The 15,332-nt window shown below is 43.7% G+C and overlaps 1 protein-coding gene across 1 annotated transcript in view; it reads right to left on the reverse strand.

The window, feature by feature from the left end:
- RNGTT (RNA guanylyltransferase and 5'-phosphatase) overlaps window positions 1-15,332 on the reverse strand; it is a 400,898-nt gene that overhangs the window by 342,655 nt on the left and 42,911 nt on the right. Inside the window, exon 5 of the mRNA XM_040350086.1 lies at window positions 5,837-5,912. Coding sequence (XP_040206020.1) covers window positions 5,837-5,912 — 76 coding nt within the window. The remainder of the gene's footprint in view (window positions 1-5,836; window positions 5,913-15,332) is intronic.

Below are 15,332 nucleotides of genomic sequence, written 5' to 3' on the forward strand. Positions count from 1 at the left end.
GAGAGGTTAGCATTAGATCATGGATGTCTGTAGATGTAGTGATTTTAGTGTTAGGGTGGACTTAACCTTAAAATAAATTTCAGTTAGTGTTAGGGGTGCAACGGATCAAAAAACTCACGGATCGGATCGATCCTCGGATCAGGAGTCACGGATCGGATCATTTTCGGATCAGCAAAAAAAAAAAAAAAAGGGTCAGTTTTTTCATTGGTCCAAAAAAAAAAAAAAAAAGTGTATATATATATATATATATATTATTTTTTTTTTTTTTGGACCAATGAAAAAAAGGAACCTTTTTTTTTTTTTTTGCTGATCCGAAAAAAGAGCACAATAGCAATTCACAGGGGTGGATTAAAGAGGAAGCAGGTGAGGCTGTTTGGGACTTAAAGTACAATCTTGATGTTTTTACAGCAAAAAAAAAAAAAAAAAAAATTATATATATATATATATATATATATATATATATATATATATATATATATATATATATATATATATATATATATATATATATATATATATATATATATATATATATATATATATATATATATATATATATATATATATATATATATATTTTTTTTTTTTTTTTTTTTTGCTGTAAAAACATCAAGATTGTACTTTAAGTCCCAAACAGCCTCACCTGCTTCCTCTTTAATCCACCCCTGTGAATTGCTATTGTGCTCTTTTTTCCCCTTTCCCCCCCCTCCTCTCACACCAGTGCTCCACTGCTAACATTCCCATTCAGCTTGCTAGAGCCCAGTGCACAGCGTGACACGCCTCCCCGGGGAGGCGTGTCACGCTGGGCTCTGGCAAGCAGACTGGCCGCCGCTCCGGAGCTAGGCCGAAGCCGGGGACTTTCCTAGGCCTAGGCTCCGGAGCGCTCCGCGGATCGCGGGGTGTGCCGATCCGAACGGGGTGGCCCGTTCGGATCACGGATCGGTGACGTTGCACCCCTAGTTAGTGTTGTTCAGTACTTTTTCCCTGTGTCATTCCATTTTATTACACATAACCTCATTTCTGATCTTATTTGTTTTGGTTTCTTTATATGTATGGATTGGATGGGTTGATAGACACATGGTGAAAACTTCATAATAGCACCTTTGGAAATAGATTCAACAAGAAAAAATGGTGATGCATTCAATACTTATTTTAGTGTGTGTGCGCGTGGCTCACCCGAGCAGGCCTCAATCCAGTAAAGGATCTCTCCTCCCAACGTGCCGATGACCCTCTCACTCCAAGCACACATCTCCACTGACATTTTCAGACCAGCTGACTAATAAGCAGGTCTTAAGGGAAAGTAGCTGTCCTCCTCAATTATATATTGAGCTGTTTGGTCTTGGCGGAAAGATTGGAATCTGATTGATTGCTTCTGTGGACACGTGTATTTTCTACAGTTAACAAGCTCCCTTTAAGAGAGCGCTCCTAATCTCAGCTCGTTACCTGTATAGAAGGAGGCACCTGGGAGCCAGAAATCTTGTTGATTGATAGGGGATCAAATACTTAATTCACTTAATGCAAATCAATGTATAACTTTTTTAAATGCGTTTTTCTGGATATTTTTGTTGTTATTCTGTCTCTCACTGTTAAAATAAACCTACCATTAAAATTATAGACTGGTCGTGTGTGTGTATATATGTGTGTAATATATATTATATACATACATTATATACATACATACATACATGCATACACACTCACAAAAGTGAGTACACCCCTCACATTTTTGTAAATATTTTATATCTTTTCATGTGACAACATTGAAGAAATGACTCTTTGCTACAACGTAAAGTAGTGAGTGTATAGCTTGTATAACACTGTAAATTTGCTGACCCCTCAAAAAAAAATGTAATACAGCCATTAATGTCTAAACCGCTGGCAACAAAAATTAGTACACCCCTAAGTGAAAAATGTCCAAATTGAGCCCAAAGTGTCACTATATTGTGTGGCCACTATTATTTTCCAGCACTGCCTTAACCCTCTTTGGCATGGAGTTCCCCAGAGCTTCACAGGTTGACACTGGAGTCTCCTTCCACTCCTCCATTATGACATCATGGAGCTGGTGGATGTTAGAGACCTTGCGCTCCTCCACCTTTCGTTTTAAGATGCCCCACAGATGCACAATAGGGTTTAGGTCTGGAGACATGCTTGGCCAGTCCATCCCCTTTACCCTCAGCTTCTTTAAAGGAGTTGTAAAGGAAAAAAAAAAAATGTGCCTAAAATTAATGTCTGCAAGGTAGACAGACATAATAGTGTAATGATTCTGTTAAAAAACGAGTAAATACCTATTAAATTCCTTCATCTATATCACCTCTGGTGTTCTAGTTGCTGTTCTCTCATTCACTTCCTGGTTTGCGGCGCTCGTTCATGTAAGAACTACATTTCCCAGTATGAATTGCGGCACACCCAGTAATTCACACCTCCTTGAAGTCTCTAACACGTAGAGAGCGTCCTGCCGCACAGATGTAGTTCCCAGGAGGGGGTGAGCATGTCACGGACCACCGCAGTAAAGCCTCCCTTCACAGTGGTGAGTAACAATCAGACAAGCAGGAAGTGAACAGAACAGAGAAGAAATAGAGCAAGTTCTGAGCAAAAACGAACAATGAGGAAGTGAAAAGAGGAATGTCTGCAGGTAAAGGATGCTTATTATGAAAAAAAAATGTTTTCCTTTACAACCCCTTTAACAAGGCAGTGGTCATCTTGGAGGTGTGTTTGGGGTCGTTATGTTGGAATACTACTCTGCGGCCCAGTCTCCAAAGGGAGGGGATCATGCTCTGCTTCAGTATGTCACAGTGCATGTTGGCATTTATGGTTCCCCTCAATGACCTGTAGCTCCCCAGTGCCGGCAGCCCCAGACCATGACACTCCCACCACCATGCTTGATTGTAGGTAAGACACACTTGTCTTTGTACCCCTTACCTGGTTGCCGCCACACACACACTTGACACCATCTGAACCAAATTTTACCTTGGTCTCAGACCACAGGACATGGTTCCAGTAAACCATGTCCTTAGTCTGCTTGTCTTCAGCAAACTGTTTGCAGGTTTTCTTGTGCATTATTTTTAGAAGAGGCTTGATCTTGGCCACCATGCTGCAGCCCAGTTTCAGGGTCTTGGCAATCTTCTTATAGACTAGAGCAACAATTTTTTTTTTTTTAGATCCTCATTGCCATGAGGTGCCATGTTGAACTTCCAGTATGAGAGAGTGAGAGCGATAACACCAAATACACCTGCTCCCCATTCACACCTGAGACCTAGTAACACTAATGAGTCAAATGACACCGGGGAGGTAAAATGGCTAATTGGGCCCAATTTGGACATCTTCACTTAGGGGTGTACTACCTTTTCCTGCCAGCGGTTTAGACATGATCGGCTGTGTATTGATTTATTTTGAGGTGCTGGCAAATTTACACTGTTATATAAGCTCTACACTCACTACTTTACATTGTAGCAAAGTGCAATTTCTTCTGTGTTGTCACATGAAAAGATATAATAAATACATAAATAATGTTTTTGTTTTCCGTAAGAATAATACCAGTGTAACCCTCAATCCAGACTACACATAAGATGATAGTTTATAACCGGATCAGGTATCTATGGGGTGCACCTTGACCCTGCCACTGCCTGAAGACGTTACTAGATTGGGCAGGTTAGAAAACATCTAGCAAGGACATTTCAGTTATTATTAATTTGAATCCTGTGGCAATAGGGTCAAAGGAGCAAGTTTAGCTCCAGCCAGAAACACCCTGAGCCAAGCACAATGAGGTTTCAGAGTTTAGCTTCCAAGATAAACCATTCAAAGCCTAAGGCACAACTTGTTCTGGCATTTTAATAGGCTTTTCTAACTGCATAATTCGTTTGCTAGTAACTATCTTTTATTCAAAAATAAATTATACCTTGGCAGCAATTGCCATGGTTTGTTGGACAAAACTCTTCTTACAGTGATTGTAAAGGCAGAAGGTTTTTTATGCATCAAGATAATAAAAATCTTCTGTGTGCAGCATCCCCCCTCAGCCTCGCTAATAATTACCTGAGCCTCATCTCTATCCAGCGATGTGCACCAGTGCCTCAACCTCCTGAGTGGCTGAGACACAGCAGCTGCTCCATTGGCTAACTGACTGACAGCAGCGGAAGCCAATCAGGAGAGAGAGGGAGCGGGGCAGTACTATGGCTCTGTGTCTGAACAGACACACAGAGCTGCAGCTTGGGTTCCCCCAAAGCAACCTGCTTGCTGTGAGGGAACTCGACAGGAGGGAGGGGCCAGGAGTACTGAAGAGGGACCCGAGATGAGGATCGGGGCTGCCCTGTGCAAAACTACTGCATTGTCATTTTAAACTAAAAAAAAACACAAGACTTTAGTATCACTTTATAGCGGAGGTTTACCCTCAATAGACAATGTATCTGATTAAGACAGCCACACTAACTACATTTTAAGTCCACTATTAATTTATTTTTTTATGTTTACAGTACCTTTATTCAGCTGGGAATACCAGGCACTTCCGGGTATTCCTCCTGCGGGAGTGGGTGTGTCATTAATGTCGCAAGCGCCCCAGTGTTTTCTGGGACTCGATCGACATATCTCCTGGGAGCACAGCATCATGCTTCCCAGGAGACGAGTCATGAGGCAGATTCATAGTGACGCTGTGGCTACCGTCACAAGGGGGCGTGTACTTTTCAGTACGCCGGCCGTTGTGATGGCAACCGCTCGCCGTCAACACTGCACATGCGCGGGATAGAGCGGTGAATGCTGGGACATCAGCATTTACCGTATACCGGAAGTATTTGCTTGTGGGCTTCAGAGTGCCCACAAGCAAGATGGAACCATCCAGGAAACATTTTTATAAATTATTGTTTACGGCCGAATGTCCGTGCGGATGGCTAGAAATCTCAGACACGTGAGTACAATCAGAAGTATATCAACAGCGGCAGATGCACCTTAAAAAAAATAAAACAAAAACGATTTCCCACGGAACCCCCGCTTTAAGTATGACCATTTATGACTCACAGAAATTTGCAATGGGCCTGCTGATTCAGCAATAGCTTTGTGTACTAAGGGTTAAAGCGGAGTTCCACCCAAAAGTGGAACTTCCACTTTAAGCACTCCTCACCCCCTTACATGCCACATTTGGCATGTCATTTTTTTTGGGGGGGGGGGGGGGACTTCCTGTCCCACTTCCTGCTTCTGCCCAGGGACCGCCTCTGCGACTTCTCTTCTCGCCTTAGGCGGCCCCACCCTTTAGGCGATCTCCAGTGACACGTGACACTTTGTAGCTGCTGACTTTTAATAAACACTAAAAGGCTGGAACTCCCCCTTTAACACTGAGGTTAAAGAACAATTTTATTTTTATTTTTTTATAAAAAGATCTTATGCAAATGTACCCACATGGATTGGTAATTAAAGTGACATTGTTACCTTGCACATGCAGGGCAAGGTAATAACATCTCTGGAAAGGGCAAACCCTGACCCCGCCCCATACTTAACTCACAGCTCATCCATGGCTGGTGACAATGCCAGACACATCCGAATACGGGGAGCTATGTGACCTGCTCCCCGTGATTAAGCCTGAATAGCCGGCTTTTGTTGGACCGGCTGCAGTACACATGGACCGAATGCCGGACGTTTTTTATTAAACCGGCCGATCCCACCAGACATTCAGCCCATGTGTACTAGGCTTAACTATTCATAATTGAAATACCTGATTTAATTTGATTCTAAAATCTAAGAGGCTTCTGTTCTAAAATAAAGTCAAACATGTAAAAACCTTTTTTATTAATGGTCAGACAATCAGTGCTTGTAAGGAGACAAAGAGCTAATACTGCGTTATAACGAACGTTACCTCCAATCCATCTTCTCAACTAAATAGGCACAGATTAAGAAACCCGTCCGGTTAAAGCCGTGCGTACAGTGGACACCTGGGGATTAAAAAAGAAAAAAAAGAATTAGACATTGCAGTGGTAAACACAGACTATGGCTAAACTGCTTTTCATTTTAGATAGAACACTTTGAGGTATAAAGTCAATCATACAAACATGTTCATCTATGCTGCAGCAAAAATGGAAGCAAAGAAGAAAAAAGCTGTTAACAGGTATATACATAGAATTTTTATACGCAAGTAGATTTTCTGCTCAAGTCTCCTAGGACAAGCTACACCTTTATATCCAGCTGCATGTTTCTGAGAAAAAAACAAATGATAAGCTTAAAATAAGCTATGCAAAAATGTGCAGACACAGCTGGGTTTCCAAATAAAAGGGATCTCACATACATATTGTGAAACGTTATATAGAGCTAGTTTCCCATCCGCTTCACACGGCACATGCTACAAGATCTATGAAGAAGCTACAACTTATCACACCAGTTTAGGTGGCAGCTGGCAATCTTACAAACTTCCATCATTCTACTAAAAGGCGAGAAAATTACTAAAACGCAAAATTTAAATCAAACTATGCAACTGTACTGCATGAATAAATGCATGACATATGGCAATGTACTGCAATAGTAGCACTTTGTGCCCTTTTATTCTTGGGAAAAAAGAAGTTCTGGCGCTCCAGTCAAGTGACTGAGTCTCTCAAGGTTTGCCTGGGAAGAGTATTCTGGGAGAATTCTAATATAGTCTGCTACAGGCAGGAGAAATACATTCTTTCCTGGTACTTACTGAGATCTGCACTATTTATTTTTTTCTTTCTAAAGACAGAATGGAAACATAACAGGGGGAATAAGGATTTCCAGAGGGAGGGAGCCCTTGTATTACTCTCATGGCAGGTAAACTTTATCACTACAGTTAAATGTTTGTAGTCTGAAATAGAGTGTAAACAAATATGTCATACTTCTGAATATAATAGAACATATAATATAGAATACATATTTACTGTGTCAAGAACTTTTATATACAGAATGTAGCAATGCCCTTGCTCAAACCAGCCATCTCTAATGACAAAGAAAAAAAAACTGCTCCCCTTTACATTACAGCAGACCACTAGTACCCTCTAGTGGCAGTCCACAGAAATTCCAAACTTTGAAACGAATGAAAAACCTACAGAAAAGATTACAACAGCCTTCAAGACAAAATGCCCCATTGTATTTATCCCAAGAGCGGCAATCACACATTCTACTCTGCAGAACGTAAGATTCTGGTAACACCGGCATCAACAAGAACACGATGGGCCAGATCCACAAAGAAGTTACGCTGGCCTATCTATTGATACGCCGCGTAACTTCTAGGATGCTCCGGCGTATCTTTTTTCTGTATTCAGAAAACAAGATACGCCAGAATTTTGCTAAGATACGACCAGCGTAAGTCGCCTACGCCGTTGTATCTTAACTGCATGTTTACGATGGCCCCAAGGGCGTGTACGCTGATTTACGGCTAGAATATGTAAATCAGCTAGATACGCCAATTCACGAACGTACGCCCGGCCGTCGCAGTACAGATACGCCGTTTACGTTAGGCTTTTTCCGGCTTAAAGTTACCCCTGCTATATGAGGCGCAGCCAATGTTAAGTATGGACGTCGGGCCACCGCCAAATTTTCCATCGATTACGTTGTTTGCGTAAGTCGTTTGCGAATAGGGCTGTGCGTCTTTTACGTTCACGTCCAAAGCATTGGCTTTTTGCAGGTTTATTTGGAGCATACGCAGTAGGATACTTTCACGGACGGCGCATGCACGGTTCGCAAAAAGCATCATTTACGTGGGGTCACAATACATTAACATAAAACACGCCCACATGTTCCATATTTGAATTAGGCGGGCTTACGCCGGCCTATTTACGCTACGCCGCAACTTTGCTTTGAGAATACTGCACTTGACTGTCAAAGTAGCGGCGGCGTAGCGTAACTACGATACGCTACGCTACGCCTGCTTAAAATTACGCCGTTCTACGAGGATGTGGCCCATAGTTTACATCTTTTCTCCGATATCTTTTATTGCCTTGTGGTCTTGGGAACAGAGAACCTAATACAAATATTCCACATGTAGCTCATTCTTTGTTTAATGAAATCAGACAACCCAAAGCAGCATTCTTTTTCTAAAACCATGCAAAAGGATAGTTATTGCAGTGTACATGGCCTAATGATTATTAAAAGCAAAATCCCAACTTCCTACACCAAGATAGCGATGCTGGGATAACCGAAATTCAGTGAAGAACCAGCTTAGGGGATGACAGTTCTGGATCCATGGAATGGTAAATGCCTGTTTATTAAAAGTCAGCATCTACAGTAATCTATAGAAATCTACAGCCCCCCCCCCCCCCTCGAATCGCACCAGTGTGAACCCAGCTTCAAAGCATGCAGCCTACAAATGTCACCTGACTGCTCCGACCAAGGCTCAGTTCACACTGGTGCGATTCGGTAACCCTGCGTATCCACTGCGGGTTCCCACATCGCACCCGACTCGCATGGCAGTTCACACTGCCATATGCAAACTGCTGGGGAGTGTCATACAATGGTAATGACACCCCCATTTCAGCTCGCATATCGCACTGCAAACTGACAGTTTGGACATGAATCAGATCGCATAGGTGTGAACACCCATGCGATTCTGGTTGGGACCAAAAAAAGGGTCCTGTGCGTGTTTGGTCCGAATGTGATGCGATTTCAGCCATACAGTTTGTATGGTTGAAATCGCATCGCACAGACATCGCATGTGATCTGAACAGCAATGCGGTACGAATCACAGGAATGTGGAGTGTACAGTGGTGGGTAGTACGTGCAGGTTGGTGTCAGGATAGTGGACAGTGTCAGATAATTTTTTTATTTTACAATTTAATATTTATTTTTTCCAAAAAGTTTTTGGGGCCAGTGGATTTTTTTAATTTTTACAATAAAATGTAAAAAAAAAATGTTTTACAATTTATTTCTGTACTATTGATGAGAGGGTGGGGTTTTATTTTTTAAATATATTTTTTCACAGTGCTTTTGGGAAGGGGGGTGGGGGGATGGGGTAGTGGTCGGTGTCGGTGGGGTAGCGGTCGGTGTCAGTGGATGATGTCAGTGGCGTAGTGGTCGGTGTCAGTGGACGATGTCGGTGGGGTAGTGGTTGGTGTCAGTGGACGATGTCAGTGGGGTAGTGGTTGGTGTCAGTGGACGATGTCAGTGGGGTAGTGGTCAGTCGGGTAGAGGTCATGTCAGTGGACGATGTCAGTGGTGTAGTGGTCGGTGTTAGTGGTCTTGGGGCTCTGGACCGTGTCGGTATGGGGGGGCGGGTGTGGTGTCAGTTTTTTTTTTTTTCAATTTCCTTTTATTATCTTTTTTTTTTTTTTACAATTTTGGATTTTTTTTTTTTACAATTTTGGATTTTTTTTTATCAGCCCTGTTGGGGGCGTTGGTGACATGTCAGGGGTCTAAACAGAGACCCCTGGCATCTCCCATTTGAGACTGAGAAAGGGACAGGAGGACATTGATTCCCCAGTACTTTTCTCTTTTCACAGAAGATGAATGGAGAGAAGACAGCGTCTCCCCTCCATTCATAAACTGAAGCAGAGTAACACACAGGTTACTCTGCTCAGCTATTACAGGACACATCGAAAGGTAACGAACGCTCTCTGTGTCCCGTTCAGAAAAGAAAGGGGCTGGTAATTGACATACCAGCTCCTTTCTCCGCTCTCCATCCTGAGAGCTCTATCCGCCCGCCCTCCCTCGCAGCCCTCGGGAGAGGAGCTAGAGGGGAGGGAATCCGGCGGCTAAGGAGGAAGACACGGGGGGATGTGGACGCACGGGGGGGGGGGATGTGGACATACAGATCCGGACGAGGGGGGGCGGAGGATGAAGAAGACACAGCGGGGGGATGTGGTAACACAGAGAGGGACAGGGGGTGGGGCAGAGGAGGAAACGGCGCTGGAGGAAGACACTGAGGACAGTCAGGGATGATCGGTGCTACGGGGGGGGGGGGGGGGGGTCAGCTGTGAGCACCGATCCTCCCTGCATGGCTTTTCAGGTGAAAGCCGCAGGAGGGAGAGAAGCAGATGATGAAAAGCCATGCAGGGGGGGGGGGGGAAATCGGTGTTCACAGCTGACCCCCGTCGCACCGATCATCCGACTGTCACTGGAGATTGATGTGTGTACAGAAATGACAGGGGGCCGTGAGCGCGCGCTGTTTTTACCAAGAACGTGCTTTGCCTCTCCTGTGCACACTCTGGCCAAGGGGAGTGTAGAGGTGGGCAGGGAGTCTGCTGACATGACTCTGCCCACCAAGCGCCGATAACAGACCCACCCACTGAATCTGCTGTTTTTGGGGGGTATATCCTTATAGTTCAGCACTATTGCAGTACTTTATAATTAATATGTGGCTTCACATCCACTTTAATTTTAAAACCAACAGGCAAAGAAAATGTGGTCTTTTAACAAAGACAAGCAAAGGGCACTCTTTGCTCCTTCAGCCTCTTCCAAAAATCCAAAGTGACACCAGGATAGGGGTAGGGGTGAGATTGTCTCATTTCATCAAAGAGTGGGCAGAGATTTCCGAGAATTCCTTTATTTTTCAAACATTGGAAAAGGGTTTCACGATGGAATCCAAAAGTCTTCCCCCCCCCGGGAGATTTTTTCTTACCCATCTGCCGAGACACCAAGAGAGACAGCAAGCCATGATGAACCCAATTTCTGTGTGGGAAACAGAGGGAGTTATTTCTCCTGTTCTGGAAATGAAAGAATTCCAGGGATTTTATTCTCACGTCTTTCTGGTCAAGCAAGCATCCGGCGGCTTTCATATGGTCATCAATTTAAGCGTCTTGAACAAATTCATAGTCTACAGACGTTTCCGAACATTTATTCTGTAAGGAATCTGTTGTTGCCAGGGGTCTTCATGATAACCCTGGATCTTTAGGACGCTTATCTTCAAGTACCAATTTGCCAGAGTCACTGAAGGTTCCTCAGATTTGCGGTTCTCATGAAAAAACAGGCCAAATCATTGGCAGTTCAATGCCCTTCCCTTTGGTCTCAGCAGCATCCAGTATTTTTACAAAAATCATGGCCGAAGTCATGGCCTTTTTTCAGGATGCAGAGAGTATCGATCGTCCTATATCTATCTAGAAGATTTTTTGGTCTTTGCTCCAGACAAAGAGTCCCTTGTTCAGGATCTGCAGTTGGTTTTCACGGACCTTTTCAGAAATTAGGGTTGAAAAATCAACCAGTGAAAGTCTTGCCTGGTGCCCTCCCAGAGAATACTTTTCCTGGGTTAACAGACTCTGTTGTCCAAAAGATTTTTTTCCCGATGAGAAGATTCTGAAAATTCTTCTCTCCGTGCAGGCCTTCAAGTTGCTCCCACAGACCTCCCTTCGGCGGATCATGCAATTATTAGGGTTGATGATTGCGGCCATCCCAGGGGTGCCTTGGGCCCAATTACACTCCAGACCCCTTCAGGCATTTCTTTTACTCCATTGGGATTACAAAAAGAATTCTCTAGATCAGCTTGTGCAGCTGCCAAGAGAGGATTTTCTCGATCTGTCCTGGTGGGAGCAGCGGGAACATCTGCAGGGAGGGAACTCCTGGACACAACATGCTACGGTAACAATTACCACAGACGCCAGTCTGTGGGGCTGGGGTGCTCACTCACAGAACTGGCAGGCCCAGGGAGCCTGGTTGCCAGAAGATGCAGGCCGCACCTCATATTTCAGAGAACTACTAGCTGTGGGGGAAGCTTGAATGTCTCTGAGAAAATCAATAAGTCTTTTGAATAGACCCTCTTTTCCAGACAATGCCACAATCGTGGCGTACCTCAACAAGCAAGGGGGCACTCACTCAAAGTCGCTTCTAACGTCAACACAGCAGATTCTGTGCTGGGGAAAGATCAATGTCACTTCAGTCAGGGCAGTCCACATCAGGGGGCCAGAGAATGTGCTGGCGGACTATCTGAGAAGGGTGAGCATCAGTTCCAGCGATTGGGAACTACATCAAGTCATGTTTTAGGAGGTTGTGCTAAGATGGGGTCTTCTCACAGTGGATCTTTTTGCCTCCAATCTCAACAGAAAACTGCCGGCGTTCTTCTCACTGGCGAGAGAGAGACACGGAGTCCTTGGGGGCGGATACTCTCTCCTTCCCATGGGATTTCACTACGCCTTTCCCCTCTTACCTCTAGTAGTTTGGAAAATTATTCAGGACCGGGCAGAAGTTGTGCCGATTGCCCCCTGGTGGCCCAGGAGGAGTTGGTTTTCCTCTCTGTAGAGCCTCTCTGGCCCCTTCCAGATCGGAAGGATCTGCTCCATCAGGGACCGGTGTTGCATCCAAAACCTCAGACCTTCCATTTGACGGGCTGGAGGCCGAGTGGCGCATCCTACAGTTAAGAGGGTGTTCAGAGAGGGTTATTCAAACTATCCTGGACAGCCGTAAGTTACTCCAAAGGAAAATCTATGAGAAAGTTTGGAAAACTTGTTTCCTGGCAAAAGAAAACTGGAAAGAATCTAAACGACTCCCTGTATATTGGATTTTTTGCAGAAGGGGATGAAAAAGGGACTCTGTCGTCAGCACCCTCAGGGTTGCTGCCCTGTCTTTGTTTACAGAAAGTAGACTAGCGGAAGATCCCTTGGTTAGGAGGTTCCTTTCAGCCAGATCTAGACATGCTCCCAAGGTCATTAAACATATTCCTCCCTGGCATCTGTCAGTGTTAAATGCTCCGACGAGGGCTCCTTTTGGGTCTCTGCATTATGTTTCCCTGAAATGTATTTCCTTGAAGATTTCCTTCCTTTTAGCCATTACGTCAGGGAGAAGGATTTCTGATCTACAGTCTTTTTCCTGTAAAGACCCCTTCCTGAGGATTTTAGAGGACAGGGTAGTGATTAGGCCTGATCCTATTTACCCAAAATTTCTTCCAACTTCCATAGGCCCCAGGAGGTAGTCCTTCCTAGTTTCTGTACCTCTCCCAAGAATGCAGAGGAGGAAAGGTTTAGTCTTTTAGATGTGAAAAGATGTCTTCTGCATAATCTAGAAAAGTCCAGTGGTTTTAGGAGTTCCTCCCAACTATTGATGATGTTCAGTGGCCCCAAGAAGGGATCCAAAGCGTCTAAAAGTTCTATTTCTAGGTGGATTAGGGGAGCTATATGTGAGGAGTACAAAGCGTCAGGTCGCACACCTCCTTCTAGAATTAGGGCTCATTCTACGAGATCCATGGCCACGTCATGGGCAGAAAGAGCGGGGGCATCATGGGAAGAAATTTCTAAAGTTCCCGTCTGGTCCTCCTCTTATGCATTTGTCAAACATTATAAAGTTCAGCCAGGACCTCTTCTTTGGTAGGAAAGTATCGTCCTTCACTAAGGTATAGAATCTTGCTTAGCCTCTCAAGTAGCTGCCCTGGAAGATGAGGGAGGGGGAACCACCGCTTGTCTTACCGGTAACAGTATTTCCACGAATCTTCCAGGACAGCGTCTATATTCCCACTCTTGGGAAAATCAGCCCCTACCATGGACAGATCACCATGCAATAAATGTTCAAAATCACTACAAACACTTCCGTTAAAAAAAAAAAAAAAAAAAAAACGTCAACAACACACTGGACAAGATCCCAGAAGGACGCTCCACTCAACTCTTTAAAAGTACATTATTGAACAAAATAAAAACAATAGAACATCAAACAGCAGCGAAACACTCAACTCCATCAACAAAGCCCTACTACAGACAGCAGACATAGTAGCTCCAAAACGCAGAACGCTCATCTGAGAAAACAACTTTGGTTAGTTTAAACGACGAGCTCACGTTGTTAAAGCAAGAACGCAGAAGAGCGAAAGTAGCCTGGAGAAGAAGCTTAACAGAGAAAAACCACATACTTTATAAACTAATTACTAAGAAATATAATAAAGAAATCTTTAAAAGCAAAAAAAGATCACTTTTCTAATATCCTCGCAAAAGCCCGAAACCGTCCCCGCGAGCTCTTTAACTTAGTCGCTTAGACCATGAACCCAGCCTTCCCAGAGGCTCCAAATTTTGATTCACAAGAGTTTTGCAACAAATTATTGGATTATTTCATTAACAAAATTGAAAAAAAATCCATGAAATTATTCAGCAAAAGAGAACCTCCACCAACTCCCCTTTGAGGCTGGGTTCACACTACTACACTACTTTCATCCTACTTTGCTCTGTGTTCAATGTTTCCCTATGAGAGCGTCTTGTAGCGTCCTACACAAGTCGGTCCGACTTTGAAAATGCTCCCTGTACTACTTTTGGTCCTACATTGATCCTACTTCAGGCCCATTGAATATCATTGAAGTCGGACCAAAGTAGTATCCTGTTCATGAAAGTAGGATGGATGTAGGACCAATGTAGGATAAATGTAGGACCAATGTAGGACCAATGAAGCAGAGCAAAGTAGGATGAAAGTAGTGTAGTAGTGTGAACCCAGCCTAAATCAAAAATGTAATATTCATACAAATATGCCGTAATCAATTAAATTCACACTAAAGTCAATCTCCATCGACACCACCAAAAATATCATTGGTACCCTGCGAGACAGCACAGCGCATAACGAATCATCCCCACTAAACTCTTGAAAGATTGTGTTGATATTGTGGCACCGGCCATCACGCACCTCATAAAACAATCATTTAAGGAAGACATGGTGCCGACCCCACTGAAAGAAGGCTCTAGGGACCAGGAGCACTAAAGCGTACACGCCTAGACGGAGGTAGACGAGCTCGCCGCTCGTATCATTGTGTACCCGGTGCCACTATTTTTATGCGAGTTTCATATTTTATTCATTAAATACCCCTTTTATCATGGAATTGTGCCATGTGCTTTACTTTCTCCCTTTGCACCTGCATCCTTTGAGAAACATACCCATCCAAACCTGCTACCAGGAGGAGGAGGAGGTAGAAAGGAAAACATCCAGGAATCTAAACAGGAGCACTTACGAACTTGGCGTTCGTTGGAGATAGGCCCACTATTCATGGCCTCCATGTCTATGTGATTCATCCATTTTTTCTCAAGTACCCTCACAGTATTATGCCATCTTTTCCTTTGCTGTTGTTTTTTTATATGTCAATTTGATGCAGAGCTCCTTTCAACTACAAGTTTTGCTGCATTTGTCTGAGTACACACCTGTGATGTGTTTCTTGGCTGTCCGTGCTATAGCCGTGAGGTGAGCATTTAGAAACCACTGCACTGAAGTTTTCTACCAACACTGGAATTTGAACTTTCTTTGGGAGCACTGCTCTATCAGGACTTTATTCCTTGCCAATTTTATTTTCACTTTATATATGTTTGGGTATTCACCAGTATGTGTTATCACTTGTAAGGATTTACATTGATGTTTGGTGCACATTGTGTTTATGTACATGCTTAGTTAAGCATCTTTCAAGTTTGCGTTTTGTTTTATGCTGTATATCTGTTTTTTTATCCACCTTGCCATATAAGGGTTTT

The sequence above is a fragment of the Rana temporaria genome, chromosome 4 (genome assembly GCF_905171775.1).
Source record: "Rana temporaria chromosome 4, aRanTem1.1, whole genome shotgun sequence".
Taxonomy (NCBI): domain Eukaryota; kingdom Metazoa; phylum Chordata; class Amphibia; order Anura; family Ranidae; genus Rana; species Rana temporaria.